Source organism: Sinocyclocheilus grahami, unplaced genomic scaffold (assembly GCF_001515645.1).
Source record: "Sinocyclocheilus grahami isolate Dianchi unplaced genomic scaffold, SAMN03320097.WGS_v1.1 scaffold3019.1, whole genome shotgun sequence".
Classification (NCBI taxonomy): domain Eukaryota; kingdom Metazoa; phylum Chordata; class Actinopteri; order Cypriniformes; family Cyprinidae; genus Sinocyclocheilus; species Sinocyclocheilus grahami.
Window position 1 is genome coordinate 38,857 of NW_015508189.1, and position 19,570 is coordinate 58,426.

General features: G+C 44.7%; 2 protein-coding genes across 2 annotated transcripts; one reads left to right on the forward strand and one right to left on the reverse strand.

Annotated features, from left to right (window-relative positions):
* LOC107575932 (protein RIC-3) lies at positions 1 to 2,802 on the forward strand. Its single transcript, XM_016262240.1, is given in 5 exon segments — positions 1 to 267; positions 1,630 to 1,711; positions 1,820 to 1,915; positions 1,999 to 2,112; positions 2,205 to 2,802. Coding segments are annotated over 5 exon segments (762 nt in total). The 5' UTR covers positions 1 to 48; the 3' UTR covers positions 2,456 to 2,802.
* Positions 2,803 to 4,642: 1,840 nt separating this feature from the next.
* LOC107575934 (proteasome 20S subunit alpha 1) lies at positions 4,643 to 18,751 on the reverse strand. Its single transcript, XM_016262241.1, has 10 exons — positions 18,624 to 18,751; positions 12,816 to 12,860; positions 12,641 to 12,742; positions 9,480 to 9,583; positions 8,490 to 8,578; positions 8,333 to 8,403; positions 8,122 to 8,251; positions 7,640 to 7,719; positions 4,886 to 4,990; positions 4,643 to 4,814 (listed from the first exon to the last, which is right to left on the reverse strand). The coding sequence occupies exons 1-10, from the start codon at positions 18,624 to 18,626 to the stop codon at positions 4,755 to 4,757; spliced, it is 789 nt and encodes a 262-aa protein (XP_016117727.1). The 5' UTR covers positions 18,627 to 18,751; the 3' UTR covers positions 4,643 to 4,754.
* Between the last annotated feature and the right edge of the window lie 819 nt (positions 18,752 to 19,570).

Below are 19,570 nucleotides of genomic sequence, written 5' to 3' on the forward strand. Positions count from 1 at the left end.
TGAACAGGATCCAGCTGAATGAATTATTACACTGACGGCTGTGTGTAAATGTCTCCCGAAGGGTCCGCAGGTCATTCTCCTCCCACGCCTCACAGACCGGCTGTATCTGTGTCCGAGGAGCAGCAGCGCTTCTCCAGAATGCACAACCCCGAGGCCATCGCCCAGGCCAAAGGAGCCGGCACTGGAGGAAAGTCCAACCTCGCAGGCCAGATCATCCCCATCTACGGCTTCGGCATCTTACTGTACATCCTCTACATTCTGTTCAAGGTGAGACGGCGCTCCTGCATTTCAGACGCTTCAGCCGAGGCTCAGGTGACATGTGTTTGTCAAGTCAGGTCACCGTTATTTATATAGCGCTTTTTACAATGCAGATTGTGTCAAAGCAGCTTTACAGTATTAAAATAGGAAAACAGTGTGCCGTTCTCCTCTGGCCAGACGAAACCAGCAGTTCAGTTCCAGGCTGCAGCAGAGTCAGATTGTGCAGAGGACTCATCTGGTTCCTGTGGTCTTGTCCCGGTGGCCGTCTGAGACAAGGTCTTTACAAGGGATCTGTCTCTGGGGCTCATCTAGTTGTCCTGATCTCCACTGTCTTTCAGGGCTGTAGAGGTCCTCTCTAGGTGCTGATCCACCATCTGGTCTGGATACGTACTGGATCCGGGTGACTGCAGTGACCATCTGATCTGGATACAGTCTGGATCTGGTGGCTACGGTGACCTCGGAATAAGAAAGAAACAAAATTAGCATAGATGCATTTCTTCTTACGATGTAACAAGTACCCGCAGTTGATTTTGATATTCTAGGCATTATCAAGTTTTGAGTTTTGAGATCGTAGCGGACATGAAGGACTATAATCAGGCCCGGTTCTACAGGGGTGCTAAGCTAGATAGATAGATTAAGGTTACAGCACCCTCACTAATTTAACAAGCATCCTCAGTGATTGGATTCTGAAGAGCTCGTTCAAATACTGAGGTGCTAAACCATTCAGGGCTTTATAAGTAATAAGCAAGATTTTAAAATATATACGATGTTTAATAGGGAGCCAGTGCAGTGTTGACAGAACCGGGCTAATATGGTCATACTTCCTGGTTCTAGTAAGAACTCTAGCTGCTGCATTTTGGACCAGCTGGAGTTTGAATGGCGGTCATACAAGTACGATTTGAAACATGCTAATGCATTTCCATTAATGCCAACAAAGTTTTCTAGTCTATTCAAAAGAATGTTGTGGTCAATAGTGTCGAAAGCAGCGCTAAGGTCCAATAGCACTAATAGAGAGATACAACCACAATCAGATGATAAGAGCAGGTCATTTGTAACTCTAATGAGAGCAGTCTCAGTACTATGATACGGTCTAAATCCTGACTGGAAATCCTCACAGATACCATTTTTCTCTAAGAAGTGCGTGAGTGTGTCGGACTGTTTTCCTTAATCTTCCTTAAGCGTAAAGGAGCAACTGTATCTAAAATGCTAGAAAAGAGAGAGTCCATAGTTTCTGTTACATCATCAAGTTGTTCTGAGGTTTTGGATATGCTAAGGAATTGAGATAAATCAGGAAGATTACTTACAAAGCAGTCTTTTGTGGTAGAAGTTCTACCATATTTGTAACTAGGAGTTTGTTTGTGTCTGTTAAAGATCACTTCCAAAGGCAAAACAACCAAACCTCCAGAGAGCCGATTCGCTGCAGTCAGATCCGAAAACATGAAGAGGAAAATAAGTACGAACACGAACACACAACCTGGACACTGTGTCACTTTTAAACAGCTTTACATTGATGATCTGCTGTTTCTGTGTGTGTTGAGTAACAGATCTGTCTCTCTCTCAGCTGATTTTGAGTTGGCTCAGCTGCAGGACAGACTGAATGAGACAAAGGACGTGATCGAGAGGATAATTTCTGCAGCCAGTGCTGGCTCTGACAGGTGTGCATCTCTCTCGCTCTGTGTGTGTGTGTGTTTTCATGTGACGTGACGTGAGCGTGTGGCGTGTGTGTTGGCAGTGTGGCAGGAGCGGTGGCCGTGGATGAGGAGCAGAAGCTGCTGCATCAGCTGCAGGAGATCACTCGCATCATGCAGGAGGGCCGCTTCGTGGACACCATCCCAGCAGACGCCCACGGCTCCGGTGAGATGCACACATCACTTCATGTTATGCTCGGAAACCACTGACACATCCTCGCAGCCTTTAATCACGAATGAAGCATTTTATTTTCACAGATCTTCCTGACAACGGTGGGAAAGACCATTTCTGTTGTGTTCATTCACCTCCCGTGAGCACAAATGTTCAGATGAGAGAGAGCCATGATCCTGAGAGGACAGATGTCAACACAAACACAAAAATGGAGGACCTGTCTTTGAGTGACTCCACCAGCCAATCACAGCCAGAGGCAGACACTCAAACAGGAAGTGACATCACACCCAGCTCAGTGTCAGAACACAGCGTCATCAGGCAGAGAAACAAACAATGAACCATCTAAATAATAACCATGCTTGGCGTTATTGAATATGGGTTTGCTGCATGGACACTTTCACCTTACATTGAGCGCTAGCTGTCTCTCAGTGGACATGTTTGAGACTCACAGGAAGGAGCAGCTGTGTCAACATATCACACGAGTATGAATGATCAATATCCTGTCTATTGTACAGGAACCTCAGCCTGTGTTCGTAATGTGAACAACATGCAGAGTTCTTGTGTTCAGAAAACATTTTAGCTGCAGGACGTTTCTACTGAGCCGCTGCATTCAGCACAAAACTTCTGATCATCCTGTCAACTGCAGAATCAAATATTATATACTCTATATTTACATAAAATTCATCACCTAAAGAAAACAACTTGTAATGTACCACAAACTCATTTAACAGGTCTGAAGTAAACGTTTTTCTTTGTTCATTTTCAGAGTTTTCACATGATTACCGAAACCTCCGACTGTAAATCCGTTTAGTTTTGCTTCTGTGCAGTAAACATTGTGATTGATGCTTTTATTGTTTTTGATTAATTTATATTCTTTTCATACTTGCATGTTTGCGTGTCATTGACTGCTGTATTTTGTGTTAATAAAACACCACAAGCACACACCTGCTGTTTATTTCTTTGGTTCTCCATCCAGCGACTTGCATCTTCATTAGTTATTGAGAGTTCATCAGTGAGCGGATGATGGATACAGCGATACTGAACTCCCAGCTGTGTCCCCTCATATGAAAACATGAGCTGATATGAAGATCTCTGGTCTGTCATGAACTCTTTCACAACACATCTGCATTGTGTCGTGCACCTGAGCTTAAGAGTGGTTTTCAAAACATTCATTTCCATAAAGACCTCGGGGGGTTTTTCCTGCTTTACAGAGGCTCTATTCTCGATCTTAATAGCAGGTGTAAACAGGGCTGTAATGGAATAAAACTTAACTGTGTGGAAGAGTAGACCTGTTGTTCTCAAACTGAGCTCTGGCATAATTTATGTGGACATTCCCGTGCCATTGACTCGATCCCAGAGGCTTACTGCAGCAGAACACAATTCCTGCTCCATCAGTAAAATCGACTTTGTCATTTATTTGTTACTAATCTCATTCTGATCACCACTTGCTTCTAACCTTTAAATGCAAGAACTGACGGGGTCTTCAGATCTGTGGAGGGTATTATACTCTGGTAACTTGATCTGCTTGCTCATTGATTTCATATCGTGCCTGTCAGTCTGCCAGACACAAAGACCAGAGTTGGGAGTAAGGCCAGTTTCAAGTAATTACTTTGAGTTGCTTTTTCAAATAAGTAATGCTAGTTCAGTTGCTTAATTTTCCATGAATTGACTGACAGCATGTTGAGAATTCAGGAGTAAGTGCCGAGGCGCTGTGGAAATAAATCCCACTTTATTAACTAATGTCTTTGCTGCTGTCCTTTAATGATCCAATTCAACTAAACATTTAAAGAGGATCTAAACCTTTCATCAAATTTCTTCAAACCAAATACTGGTCTTAGGACAACTTTGATTAACTTTTTTGATCCACTTCAAATGTTGACTACTGTAGTAAACAACTGGTAATTAATTCTAGTAAGTAATACATAACATTTGTATTTTTTATTGTATTGTTATTACTGAAGAATGTTAACTTTCTTCTCCTGCATCCTATTCTTCATGCAATCCAGATCAGCAGCACAGCTCAAAGCTTCTGTACAGACGGGAATAGACATGTCCTTCAGCCTTTCACTTTGACAGTAAGTATACCCAGCCCAGATAAAAAAAAGTTAACGCATTACTTTCCAAAATAGTAACTACATAACAATTAAGTTCCTTTTTTAGGGAGTAACACAATAATGCATTACTTTTAAAAGTAACTTTCCCCAACACTGCCAATCACAACTGCTCATAATCAATGACAGTTCACTAAATATTCTAGAAGGGTCCAGCAATTTAGTCATATTAATGAAATTACAGACAATCCAACCAATCACTTATTTTTGAAAAATGTATTTCCACTTTCTACTATAGGCAAAGAAGGGCTTAGGGTGATGAACATGAAACATGTTTAAGGAGCAGAGAAGCTTCAAACAGACTGTGGTCATGTCAGTCTGATCGAGAGTGAAATGGGTATCAGGACTTGGAGGGTAATTATTAAATAATATCACTGCTGTACAGTCTCCATGAAAAAGCACAAAAACACTCAGAAAGAAACAAAGACAGATTTATTGCTCTTAAACTCAGAGATAGAAAAAGGTTTAAATGTTACAGGTTTGTGTGAGGCAGAGAAGCTGCAGTCAGAGCTGGAGAGGCACGTGTTAGTGCTCCATGGCTTCATCAGGTACAGCTGGAGCCGCTTCATCAGCCGGCTGGGCCACCTGCGGTCCACAAACAATATCAGCACATCACTCACGCTCAGAAACCTGCAGACACCTGGAATAACCCTCACCCGTCTCTGTGGCCGCTCCTCCAGACCCTCCAGGAACCGCGCCACAGCATCGTCGTCATAGATGCTGAACTCCATGTCCTTCCCCACAATCCCAACAGACACGTTCTAGAGGAAAGGAGCAGTCAGTAGTGTCACAGCGGTAATGAGCACAAGACGTTCTAGAGGAAAGGAGCGGTCAGCACGTTCTAGAGGAAAGGAGCGTCCAGCAGTGTCACAGTGGTAATGAGCACAAGACGTTCTAGAGGAAAGGAACAGTCAGCACGTTCTAGAGGAAAGGAGCGGTCAGCATTGTCACAGAGGTAATGAGCACAACACGTTCTAGAGGAAAGGAGCGGTCAGCACGTTCTAGAGAAAAGGAGCGGTCAGCAGTGTCACAGCGGTAATGTGCGCAACACGTTCTAGAGGACAGGAGCGGTCAGTCGTGTCACAGCGGTAATGTGCGCAACAAGTTCTAGAGGAAAGGATCGGTCAGTAGTGTCACAGTGGTAATGTGCGCAACACGTTCTAGAGGAAAGGAGCATTCAGCAGCGTCACAGCGGTAATGAGCGCAACACATTCTAGTGGAAAAGATCGGTCAGTAGTGTCACAGCGGTAATGAGCGCAACACGTTCTAGAGGAAAAGAGCGGTCAGTAGTGTCACAGCGGTAATGAGCGCAACACGTTCTAGAGGAAAAGAGCGGTCAGTAGTGTCACAGCGGTAATGAGCGCAACACGTTCTAGAGGAAAAGAGCGGTCAGTAGTGTCACAGCGGTAATGAGCGCAACACGTTCTAGAGGAAAAGAGCGGTCAGTAGTGTCACAGCGGTAATGAGCGCAACACGTTCTAGAGGAAAAGAGCGGTCAGTAGTGTCACAGCGGTAATGAGCGCAACACGTTCTAGAGGAAAAGAGCGGTCAGTAGTGTCACAGCGGTAATGAGCGCAACACGTTCTAGAGGAAAAGAGCGGTCAGTAGTGTCACAGCGGTAATGAGCGCAACACGTTCTAGAGGAAAAGAGCGGTCAGTAGTGTCACAGCGGTAATGAGCGCAACACGTTCTAGAGGAAAAGAGCGGTCAGTAGTGTCACAGCGGTAATGAGCGCAACACGTTCTAGAGGAAAAGAGCGGTCAGTAGTGTCACAGCGGTAATGAGCGCAACACGTTCTAGAGGAAAAGAGCGGTCAGTAGTGTCACAGCGGTAATGAGCGCAACACGTTCTAGAGGAAAAGAGCGGTCAGTAGTGTCACAGCGGTAATGAGCGCAACACGTTCTAGAGGAAAAGAGCGGTCAGTAGTGTCACAGCGGTAATGAGCGCAACACGTTCTAGAGGAAAAGAGCGGTCAGTAGTGTCACAGCGGTAATGAGCGCAACACGTTCTAGAGGAAAAGAGCGGTCAGTAGTGTCACAGCGGTAATGAGCGCAACACGTTCTAGAGGAAAAGAGCGGTCAGTAGTGTCACAGCGGTAATGAGCGCAACACGTTCTAGAGGAAAAGAGCGGTCAGTAGTGTCACAGCGGTAATGAGCGCAACACGTTCTAGAGGAAAAGAGCGGTCAGTAGTGTCACAGCGGTAATGAGCGCAACACGTTCTAGAGGAAAAGAGCGGTCAGTAGTGTCACAGCGGTAATGAGCGCAACACGTTCTAGAGGAAAAGAGCGGTCAGTAGTGTCACAGCGGTAATGAGCGCAACACGTTCTAGAGGAAAAGAGCGGTCAGTAGTGTCACAGCGGTAATGAGCGCAACACGTTCTAGAGGAAAAGAGCGGTCAGTAGTGTCACAGCGGTAATGAGCGCAACACGTTCTAGAGGAAAAGAGCGGTCAGTAGTGTCACAGCGGTAATGAGCGCAACACGTTCTAGAGGAAAAGAGCGGTCAGTAGTGTCACAGCGGTAATGAGCGCAACACGTTCTAGAGGAAAAGAGCGGTCAGTAGTGTCACAGCGGTAATGAGCGCAACACGTTCTAGAGGAAAAGAGCGGTCAGTAGTGTCACAGCGGTAATGAGCGCAACACGTTCTAGAGGAAAAGAGCGGTCAGTAGTGTCACAGCGGTAATGAGCGCAACACGTTCTAGAGGAAAAGAGCGGTCAGTAGTGTCACAGCGGTAATGAGCGCAACACGTTCTAGAGGAAAAGAGCGGTCAGTAGTGTCACAGCGGTAATGAGCGCAACACGTTCTAGAGGAAAAGAGCGGTCAGTAGTGTCACAGCGGTAATGAGCGCAACACGTTCTAGAGGAAAAGAGCGGTCAGTAGTGTCACAGCGGTAATGAGCGCAACACGTTCTAGAGGAAAAGAGCGGTCAGTAGTGTCACAGCGGTAATGAGCGCAACACGTTCTAGAGGAAAGGAGCGGTCAGCACGTTCTAGAGAAAAGGAGCGGTCAGCAGTGTCACAGCGGTAATGTGCGCAACACGTTCTAGAGGAAAGGAGCATTCAGCAGCGTCACAGCGGTAATGAGCGCAACACATTCTAGTGGAAAAGATCGGTCAGTAGTGTCACAGCGGTAATGAGCGCAACACGTTCTAAGAGGAAAGGAGCAGTCAGCACGTTCTAGAGGAAAGGAGCGGTCAGCGCGTTCTAGTAGAAAGGAGTTGTCAGCAGTGTCACAGCGTTAATGAGCACAACACGTTCTAGAGGAAAGGAGCGGTCAGTAGTGTCAGAACGGTAACGAGCGCAACACGTTCTAGAGGAAAGGAGCAGTCAGCACGTTCTAGAGGAAAGGAGCAGTCAGCAGTGTCACAGCGGTAATGAGCACAAGTACAGCGACCGGATGAAGGGTCAAACCTTTGTGGTCAGATCCTGTTCAGCAGGAAGAGTCTCGCGCAGCGCACGCAGACCGTGCTGCACCAGATCATTCAGATTACCTGCAGACAAGAACAGAACTGCGCTCAGACAACCTCTTCACGTAAATGCATGCTTGATTGTACTGAGTGTACTAGTGCTGAACAGAAACTGTGCTGACTTTTAGTGTACTTCAAATCTTACATTTTAACCATATTTAAAAGATAATTAAATTACCTGTGTCTTACCTCAGTGGGTCAAAAAGCATTCTGAAGTTCAGCTAACTGCATTTAATATAAATGTAAGCTATGGTACATTTTCATTTATTTGTAATCATTGTGTTTTTACAAGTACAAATATGCATTAGCTTAAAAACTGCCTGCATAATCATAAAAAGAGAGAAAACCACAGTTTAGAATAGTTTTGGACAAGTTTAAGGTGTGATCTACTGTGTTCACAGTGTAAAGTGTTTGCTGATAACACACAATCCAGGAAGGCCTCCATGTGTCTCTCGAGGTACGTGCGAGCCGACTGCGAGCGAGCGCCGATCGACATGGCCTTACAGTCGAAGTAATTAGCTGAGGGACATGTCTGGAAGATGTGCGGCCCCATGTCCTAAAGTCACAAAAACAGCAAGACTCCATCACTGAACACACCACTGAACACACACACACGCTCTGTGATCTCAGCACTCACATCATATCCTGCGATCAGTAGCCCCACTCCATAAGGCCGTCTGCCGTAGCGCTGCGTGGGAACCTGGGTCTCTGAGGGAACATGTGCTCAGGAAACATAGCAGACGGGATGCAAAGTGGCTTTTGCAGCTCTCCAGAGCGACAGGCTAAAAGGATACTGCTTCCGATGAGCGAGACCAGTCGAGACACAGGAAGAGGTCTATCGAAGACAAACCTAGAGTCCAGACACTCCTGCCGCATGAAGTTGCTTTTCAGAAAGAGACAGGCAAGTGAGACACTGATGAGCACAAGCACATTCAAGAACCTGGATAAAAACAAGGCTGTGATCGCCAGCTGGACACTGATGCTGGACAGTGATTTCCATGACACGGAAAATGTGAACTGCGGAACCCAGTCATAAAAACGGAATTTACTATATAATGCAGAACGCCATGGAATTTGGAAAATCTTACTACACAAATACTGAAGCTCTGCCGCCTTAATATAGGAGTACATTGCTCATGAAGTGGCAGTTCTAGAGATTGTTCATGTGTTACTGAACGCTTCTTTTCTAGAGAAAAACTATCATGTCATATACAAACAGAAACCTAGGTCTTCACAACAACCCAGCAAAACAAAAATTCTGTTTAACTTGAAGAAAGTGTGACGGAAACATTACTTGGTACTACTACTAAAATTATTATTAAACATTATTTTTTAAAGGAATATAAACCAGAAAAATTATTTACCAGAATTTATTTAGCAGAAAAAAAGCAAATAAACAACATAGTATTTATGGGGGAAAAAATTATATATTTCTTATTAAATCAGTTAATTAGAGATGCTTTTGATTATTAAAAGTCAATGAAACCATTAAAATGGAATCCAGAAAACAGAATTTGGTAGCAATAAATTTAATTGTAAGTTTCGTGATTTCAATTAATTACACATGATTTTTGATCAATAAGACTGTATTTAACCATTAAAACAGAGTCTACAAATATTAACAGTGATTAACGGAAAAACGGAATTTGGAAAGAAATATAATGGATTTTATCAGGCCCTAAATCAGTATGTTGTTAAATAAGAGCAGAATGTATTTGAGGCCTTGCAGCCTGTTTTCATCAGAATGTGAGTAGATCTGTACGAAACGCTGGCTCGTGATTTACCAGAGCAGTCTGGCGTCGGCCGTCAGTCCTGCGATGGAGATGCCCACGTGACTGTCCACGTTCAGGACCTTCTTCTGATGAGCAGCCAGCTCAGACTGAGCTCTCTGCAAACACACAGGTTTCTGAAGCTCATGTCAAGCACTCACACGACTCAGACCGAGCTCTCTGCAAACACACAGGTTTCTGAAGCTCACGTCAAGCACACACGTGACTCAGACTGAGCTCTCTGCAAACACACAGGTTTCTGAAGCTCACGTCAAGCACACACGTGACTCAGACTGAGCTCTCTGCAAACACACAGGTTTCTGAAGCTCACGTCAAGCACACACGTGACTCAGACTGAGCTCTCTGCAAACACACAGGTTTCTGAAGCTCACGTCAAGCACACACGTGACTCAGACTGAGCTCTCTGCAAACACACAGGTTTCTGAAGCTCACGTCAAGCACACACGTGACTCAGACTGAGCTCTCTGCAAACACACAGGTTTCTGAAGCTCACGTCAAGCACACACGTGACTCAGACTGAGCTCTCTGCAAACACACAGGTTTCTGAAGCTCACGTCAAGCACACACGTGACTCAGACTGAGCTCTCTGCAAACACACAGGTTTCTGAAGCTCACGTCAAGCACACACGTGACTCAGACTGAGCTCTCTGCAAACACACAGGTTTCTGAAGCTCACGTCAAGCACACACGTGACTCAGACTGAGCTCTCTGCAAACACACAGGTTTCTGAAGCTCACGTCAAGCACACACGTGACTCAGACTGAGCTCTCTGCAAACACACAGGTTTCTGAAGCTCACGTCAAGCACACACGTGACTCAGACTGAGCTCTCTGCAAACACACAGGTTTCTGAAGCTCACGTCAAGCACACACGTGACTCAGACTGAGCTCTCTGCAAACACACAGGTTTCTGAAGCTCACGTCAAGCACACACGTGACTCAGACTGAGCTCTCTGCAAACACACAGGTTTCTGAAGCTCACGTCAAGCACACACGTGACTCAGACTGAGCTCTCTGCAAACACACAGGTTTCTGAAGCTCACGTCAAGCACACACGTGACTCAGACTGAGCTCTCTGCAAACACACAGGTTTCTGAAGCTCACGTCAAGCACACACGTGACTCAGACTGAGCTCTCTGCAAACACACAGGTTTCTGAAGCTCACGTCAAGCACACACGTGACTCAGACTGAGCTCTCTGCAAACACACAGGTTTCTGAAGCTCACGTCAAGCACACACGTGACTCAGACTGAGCTCTCTGCAAACACACAGGTTTCTGAAGCTCACGTCAAGCACACACGTGACTCAGACTGAGCTCTCTGCAAACACACAGGTTTCTGAAGCTCACGTCAAGCACACACGTGACTCAGACTGAGCTCTCTGCAAACACACAGGTTTCTGAAGCTCACGTCAAGCACACACGTGACTCAGACTGAGCTCTCTGCAAACACACAGGTTTCTGAAGCTCACGTCAAGCACACACGTGACTCAGACTGAGCTCTCTGCAAACACACAGGTTTCTGAAGCTCACGTCAAGCACACACGTGACTCAGACTGAGCTCTCTGCAAACACACAGGTTTCTGAAGCTCACGTCAAGCACACACGTGACTCAGACTGAGCTCTCTGCAAACACACAGGTTTCTGAAGCTCACGTCAAGCACACACGTGACTCAGACTGAGCTCTCTGCAAACACACAGGTTTCTGAAGCTCACGTCAAGCACACACGTGACTCAGACTGAGCTCTCTGCAAACACACAGGTTTCTGAAGCTCACGTCAAGCACACACGTGACTCAGACTGAGCTCTCTGCAAACACACAGGTTTCTGAAGCTCACGTCAAGCACACACGTGACTCAGACTGAGCTCTCTGCAAACACACAGGTTTCTGAAGCTCACGTCAAGCACACACGTGACTCAGACTGAGCTCTCTGCAAACACACAGGTTTCTGAAGCTCACGTCAAGCACACACGTGACTCAGACTGAGCTCTCTGCAAACACACAGGTTTCTGAAGCTCACGTCAAGCACACACGTGACTCAGACTGAGCTCTCTGCAAACACACAGGTTTCTGAAGCTCACGTCAAGCACACACGTGACTCAGACTGAGCTCTCTGCAAACACACAGGTTTCTGAAGCTCACGTCAAGCACACACGTGACTCAGACTGAGCTCTCTGCAAACACACAGGTTTCTGAAGCTCACGTCAAGCACACACGTGACTCAGACTGAGCTCTCTGCAAACACACAGGTTTCTGAAGCTCACGTCAAGCACACACGTGACTCAGACTGAGCTCTCTGCAAACACACAGGTTTCTGAAGCTCACGTCAAGCACACACGTGACTCAGACTGAGCTCTCTGCAAACACACAGGTTTCTGAAGCTCACGTCAAGCACACACGTGACTCAGACTGAGCTCTCTGCAAACACACAGGTTTCTGAAGCTCACGTCAAGCACACACGTGACTCAGACTGAGCTCTCTGCAAACACACAGGTTTCTGAAGCTCACGTCAAGCACACACGTGACTCAGACTGAGCTCTCTGCAAACACACAGGTTTCTGAAGCTCACGTCAAGCACACACGTGACTCAGACTGAGCTCTCTGCAAACACACAGGTTTCTGAAGCTCACGTCAAGCACACACGTGACTCAGACTGAGCTCTCTGCAAACACACAGGTTTCTGAAGCTCACGTCAAGCACACACGTGACTCAGACTGAGCTCTCTGCAAACACACAGGTTTCTGAAGCTCACGTCAAGCACACACGTGACTCAGACTGAGCTCTCTGCAAACACACAGGTTTCTGAAGCTCACGTCAAGCACACACGTGACTCAGACTGAGCTCTCTGCAAACACACAGGTTTCTGAAGCTCACGTCAAGCACACACGTGACTCAGACTGAGCTCTCTGCAAACACACAGGTTTCTGAAGCTCACGTCAAGCACACACGTGACTCAGACTGAGCTCTCTGCAAACACACAGGTTTCTGAAGCTCACGTCAAGCACACACGTGACTCAGACTGAGCTCTCTGCAAACACACAGGTTTCTGAAGCTCACGTCAAGCACACACGTGACTCAGACTGAGCTCTCTGCAAACACACAGGTTTCTGAAGCTCACGTCAAGCACACACATGACTCAGACGTGCTGTGAGAGTACCTTGAGGGCCACAAGGACAGCGTGAGAGCGAGACTTGAGTCCGACGGTGGCCGAGCCCTGCTTCACTGCCTCCATCGCATACTCGATCTGATGAATGCGGCCCTGCACACAGACCCCAGATTAACAACACTTCACCAGCAGCTCCAGACGGCTGAGGAATGAGGCGTGTAGTTACCTGAGGACTCCACACGGTCACATCGTTGTCATACTGGTTACGAAACTGGACACAAATCAACACAGTGACTGAATCAGCATCTGGAACATCTACACTCTATCAAACTCATTCATTCATAGCAGAGAATCTGGTGAAGAAATGCTCCGTTCATCCTTGAGAAAAGAAGTGCACTGAATGTCATGTGCAGTCTACATCTAATCACTGCTCGCTTTCATGACAACCACTAACTTATCTACACTTGTAGAAAGTGCACTTCTGTCAGGTAATGTCAAACTAAACGTTTACTGTAAAGAACATTTTAAATTATTGTTTTAATTATCTGGTCATTCTTCAGATATACTAATTGTTTTGATGAGTTTACTCGCATAATAAAGTTTTAAATAGTGTTTTGTTAAAAATTACTTTTTTTGAATGTGCTACAGTGCAAATACATTTAAAACAATTTAAAACAAATGTGTTTACATACATGACTTACACGCTTCAATAGAAATTACACTGAGGTATATTTGAGTTTTTACCATAAATGTTTGTCAGTAGATTCAACAAACAACTCTTTAAAGTGTGCTAAAATGTACTTTTTTCCCACAAGGGCATATTTCACGAAGAGTAAGACAATAAAGTTAAATAAAGAAAAGCCTATGTTGGGCACACTTTTAGTTCCTGTAATGCGCAAACTCCGCTCCGGACACAATGAGATTGCGTTAATGAATATTAAAACCAGCACGACACACACTGATATACTTCATATTATAACTATCTGTGTACCGTCTGCAGGCTCGAGTGAGTTTAACCTGAACTCTGTCTCTAATGTTAGCTCGAGTGCATCTGCTCAGACTGCAGCATATAACACACAGTCAGAGAGAGATGTTTAATGTGTATCGAGTGAGTTTAACCTGAACTCTGTCTCTAATGTTAGCTCGAGTGCATCTGTTCAGACTGCAGCATATAACACAGTCAGAGAGAGATGTTTAATGTGTATCGAGTGAGTTTAACCTGAACTCTGTCTCTAATGTTAGCTCGAGTGCATCTGCTCAGACTGCAGCATATAACACACAGTCAGAGAGAGATGTTTAATGTGTATCGAGTGAGTTTAACCTGAACTCTGTCTCTAATGTTAGCTCGAGTGCATCTGCTCAGACTGCAGCATATAACACACAGTCAGAGAGAGATGTTTAATGTGTATCGAGTGAGTTTAACCTGAACTCTGTCTCTAATGTTAGCTCGAGTGCATCTGCTCAGACTGCAGCATATAACACACAGTCAGAGAGAGATGTTTAATGTGTATCGAGTGAGTTTAACCTGAACTCTGTCTCTAATGTTAGCTCGAGTGCATCTGCTCAGACTGCAGCATATAACACACAGTCAGAGAGAGATGTTTAATGTGTATCGAGTGAGTTTAACCTGAACTCTGTCTCTAATGTTAGCTCGAGTGCATCTGCTCAGACTGCAGCATATAACACACAGTCAGAGAGAGATGTTTAATGTGTATCGAGTGAGTTTAACCTGAACTCTGTCTCTAATGTTAGCTCGAGTGCATCTGCTCAGACTGCAGCATATAACACACAGTCAGAGAGAGATGTTTAATGTGTATCGAGTGAGTTTAACCTGAACTCTGTCTCTAATGTTAGCTCGAGTGCATCTGCTCAGACTGCAGCATATAACACACAGTCAGAGAGAGATGTTTAATGTGTATCGAGTGAGTTTAACCTGAACTCTGTCTCTAATGTTAGCTCGAGTGCATCTGCTCAGACTGCAGCATATAACACACAGTCAGAGAGAGATGTTTAATGTGTATCGAGTGAGTTTAACCTGAACTCTGTCTCTAATGTTAGCTCGAGTGCATCTGCTCAGACTGCAGCATATAACACACAGTCAGAGAGAGATGTTTAATGTGTATCGAGTGAGTTTAACCTGAACTCTGTCTCTAATGTTAGCTCGAGTGCATCTGCTCAGACTGCAGCATATAACACACAGTCAGAGAGAGATGTTTAATGTGTATCGAGTGAGTTTAACCTGAACTCTGTCTCTAATGTTAGCTCGAGTGCATCTGCTCAGACTGCAGCATATAACACACAGTCAGAGAGAGATGTTTAATGTGTATCGAGTGAGTTTAACCTGAACTCTGTCTCTAATGTTAGCTCGAGTGCATCTGCTCAGACTGCAGCATATAACACACAGTCAGAGAGAGATGTTTAATGTGTATCGAGTGAGTTTAACCTGAACTCTGTCTCTAATGTTAGCTCGAGTGCATCTGCTCAGACTGCAGCATATAACACACAGTCAGAGAGAGATGTTTAATGTGTATCGAGTGAGTTTAACCTGAACTCTGTCTCTAATGTTAGCTCGAGTGCATCTGCTCAGACTGCAGCATATAACACACAGTCAGAGAGAGATGTTTAATGTGTATCGAGTGAGTTTAACCTGAACTCTGTCTCTAATGTTAGCTCGAGTGCATCTGCTCAGACTGCAGCATATAACACACAGTCAGAGAGAGATGTTTAATGTGTATCGAGTGAGTTTAACCTGAACTCTGTCTCTAATGTTAGCTCGAGTGCATCTGCTCAGACTGCAGCATATAACACACAGTCAGAGAGAGATGTTTAATGTGTATCGAGTGAGTTTAACCTGAACTCTGTCTCTAATGTTAGCTCGAGTGCATCTGCTCAGACTGCAGCATATAACACACAGTCAGAGAGAGATGTTTAATGTGTATCGAGTGAGTTTAACCTGAACTCTGTCTCTAATGTTAGCTCGAGTGCATCTGCTCAGACTGCAGCATATAACACACAGTCAGAGAGAGATGTTTAATGTGTATCGAGTGAGTTTAACCTGAACTCTGTCTCTAATGTTAGCTCGAGTGCATCTGCTCAGACTGCAGCATATAACACACAGTCAGAGAGAGATGTTTAATGTGTATCGAGTGAGTTTAACCTGAACTCTGTCTCTAATGTTAGCTCGAGTGCATCTGCTCAGACTGCAGCATATAACACACAGTCAGAGAGAGATGTTTAATGTGTATCGAGTGAGTTTAACCTGAACTCTGTCTCTAATGTTAGCTCGAGTGCATCTGCTCAGACTGCAGCATATAACACACAGTCAGAGAGAGATGTTTAATGTGTATCGAGTGAGTTTAACCTGAACTCTGTCTCTAATGTTAGCTCGAGTGCATCTGCTCAGACTGCAGCATATAACACACAGTCAGAGAGAGATGTTTAATGTGTATCGAGTGAGTTTAACCTGAACTCTGTCTCTAATGTTAGCTCGAGTGCATCTGCTCAGACTGCAGCATATAACACACAGTCAGAGAGAGATGTTTAATGTGTATCGAGTGAGTTTAACCTGAACTCTGTCTCTAATGTTAGCTCGAGTGCATCTGCTCAGACTGCAGCATATAACACACAGTCAGAGAGAGATGTTTAATGTGTATCGAGTGAGTTTAACCTGAACTCTGTCTCTAATGTTAGCTCGAGTGCATCTGCTCAGACTGCAGCATATAACACACAGTCAGAGAGAGATGTTTAATGTGTATCGAGTGAGTTTAACCTGAACTCTGTCTCTAATGTTAGCTCGAGTGCATCTGTTCAGACTGCAGCATATAACACACAGTCAGAGAGAGATGTTTAATGTGTATCGAGTGAGTTTAACCTGAACTCTGTCTCTAATGTTAGCTCGAGTGCATCTGCTCAGACTGCAGCATATAACACACAGTCAGAGAGAGATGTTTAATGTGTATCGAGTGAGTTTAACCTGAACTCTGTCTCTAATGTTAGCTCGAGTGCATCTGCTCAGACTGCAGCATATAACACACAGTCAGAGAGAGATGTTTAATGTGTATCGAGTGAGTTTAACCTGAACTCTGTCTCTAATGTTAGCTCGAGTGCATCTGCTCAGACTGCAGCATATAACACACAGTCAGAGAGAGATGTTTAATGTGTATCGAGTGAGTTTAACCTGAACTCTGTCTCTAATGTTAGCTCGAGTGCATCTGCTCAGACTGCAGCATATAACACACAGTCAGAGAGAGATGTTTAATGTGTATCGAGTGAGTTTAACCTGAACTCTGTCTCTAATGTTAGCTCGAGTGCATCTGCTCAGACTGCAGCATATAACACACAGTCAGAGAGAGATGTTTAATGTGTATCGAGTGAGTTTAACCTGAACTCTGTCTCTAATGTTAGCTCGAGTGCATCTGCTCAGACTGCAGCATATAACACACAGTCAGAGAGAGATGTTTAATGTGTATCGAGTGAGTTTAACCTGAACTCTGTCTCTAATTCTCTAATGTGTGCATCTGCTCAGACTGCAGCATATAACACACAGTCAGAGAGAGATGTTTAATGTGTATCGAGTGAGTTAGTGAGTTTCTCTGTCTCTAATGTTAGCTCGAGTGCATCTGCTCAGACTGCAGCATATAACACACAGTCAGAGAGAGATGTTTAATGTGTATCGAGTGAGTTTAACCTGAACTCTGTCTCTAATGTTAGCTCGAGTGCATCTGCTCAGACTGCAGCATATAACACACAGTCAGAGAGAGATGTTTAATGTGTATCGAGTGAGTTTAACCTGAACTCTGTCTCTAATGTTAGCTCGAGTGCATCTGCTCAGACTGCAGCATATAACACACAGTCAGAGAGAGATGTTTAATGTGTATCGAGTGAGTTTAACCTGAACTCTGTCTCTAATGTTAGCTCGAGTGCATCTGCTCAGACTGCAGCATATAACACACAGTCAGAGAGAGATGTTTAATGTGTATCGAGTGAGTTTAACCTGAACTCTGTCTCTAATGTTAGCTCGAGTGCATCTGCTCAGACTGCAGCATATAACACACAGTCAGAGAGAGATGTTTAATGTGTATCGAGTGAGTTTAACCTGAACTCTGTCTCTAATGTTAGCTCGAGTGCATCTGCTCAGACTGCAGCATATAACACACAGTCAGAGAGAGATGTTTAATGTGTATCGAGTGAGTTTAACCTGAACTCTGTCTCTAATGTTAGCTCGAGTGCATCTGCTCAGACTGCAGCATATAACACACAGTCAGAGAGAGATGTTTAATGTGTATCGAGTGAGTTTAACCTGAACTCTGTCTCTAATGTTAGCTCGAGTGCATCTGCTCAGACTGCAGCATATAACACACAGTCAGAGAGAGATGTTTAATGTGTATCGAGTGAGTTTAACCTGAACTCTGTCTCTAATGTTAGCTCGAGTGCATCTGCTCAGACTGCAGCATATAACACACAGTCAGAGAGAGATGTTTAATGTGTATCGAGTGAGTTTAACCTGAACTCTGTCTCTAATGTTAGCTCGAGTGCATCTGCTCAGACTGCAGCATATAACACACAGTCAGAGAGAGATGTTTAATGTGTATCGAGTGAGTTTAACCTGAACTCTGTCTCTAATGTTAGCTCGAGTGCATCTGCTCAGACTGCAGCATATAACACACAGTCAGAGAGAGATGTTTAATGTGTATCGAGTGAGTTTAACCTGAACTCTGTCTCTAATGTTAGCTCGAGTGCATCTGCTCAGACTGCAGCATATAACACACAGTCAGAGAGCGAGAGAGTTTAACCTGAACTCTGTCTCTAATGTTAGCTCGAGTGCATCTGTTCAGACTGCAGCATATAACACACAGTCAGAGAGAGATGTTTAATGTGTATCGAGTGAGTTCTGCTTACTCACGCTCATCATTCCCGCACTACACCACACAGAGCATCACACTGGCACTGCAAGCACATCCTACACCACTAGAACACACACTGTCCACCAGAAGAGCGCGTGTAGGTTAGAGCGCAATATATGATCATTTCTCACCATATTTGCTGTAAAGCAGGCGACTGTCCACTGAGCGCGATGATTCAGCTCGATTGGTCTTCCTGGGTGTTCCGGAAGGCGGAAGTAATGGAGCGCAGAGCGCGTGCTGCGAGTGCTCTTCAGGCTGCAGCGCCATCTACTGTCTCACCCTCGCTGTTAGTAACCTGGCTATCTTACAGCTCTCTTTGCTTTATTTTTGACCAACATATTTGCCAGCTATTTTGGCGACAGGCCATTATGAGATATATATGTACCACTAAAAGTACATTAAACTTGATTCTGCAAAAAGCAGTAAGCCAGTGTAATGAGTTTTGATTGAGTAACATGTATATCTGTAGCTCCAGCCACTGTTTCAGATGTTTACAGGTAATGATAATGTTCAGTCTCTTGCACAGACCGATCATTGCGCTTCGTATCGTCAGCAGGGGCGGTTCTGGGGGGCGTAGGGGGGCTTGGCCTCTCTAAATTTGGAGTCATATCACACCAAACATCTGTGGGTGAAATGCGCAGTTTGTCCTGTAAACTATGCATATAAAACATCACCAGCAGCAGCTAAACTCAGATCTCGCTGGCTGGCGCAGACGTTTTTAAAGCGCTGCGCATTATAACCAGTCCTGTACTATTGTGTTGAGTTCATGAACACAAGGACCAATCAGAGGCGTTCAGGTGAGTCACCGCCGAAACACTGCTTCGTCAGTCTCTGGCTAATTATCTCATCAGAAACAACAAAGTGAAGATGTGCGAATGTAAGATAGATATTAATTTCACAGTGTAAACAGCTCTAGAGATTATTATGGGAGTTTTGAGAGTGCTTGAATTCGCTGGACTGAAGTGGAAATGTTCTTTGATAATGTAAACGTTATTTGCTCTGTTTTTGCACAATGAAAGTGTTATATGTTAATCATCAGAGGTGGACAATCCAGGGGTCAGAAAGTAAAAGTCCTGCC

What these genes read in the sequence shown, in the direction of transcription:
- LOC107575934 (XM_016262241.1), bottom strand. An exon ending in TACTGATCGCAGGATATGAT is followed by an intron (nt 8,252 to 8,332) that starts GTGAGTGCTGAG and finishes TTGTGACTTTAG; the next exon opens with GACATGGGGCCGCACATCTT. An exon ending in AGGAGCGGCCACAGAGACGG is followed by an intron (nt 4,815 to 4,885) that starts GTGAGGGTTATT and finishes TGTGGACCGCAG; the next exon opens with GTGGCCCAGCCGGCTGATGA.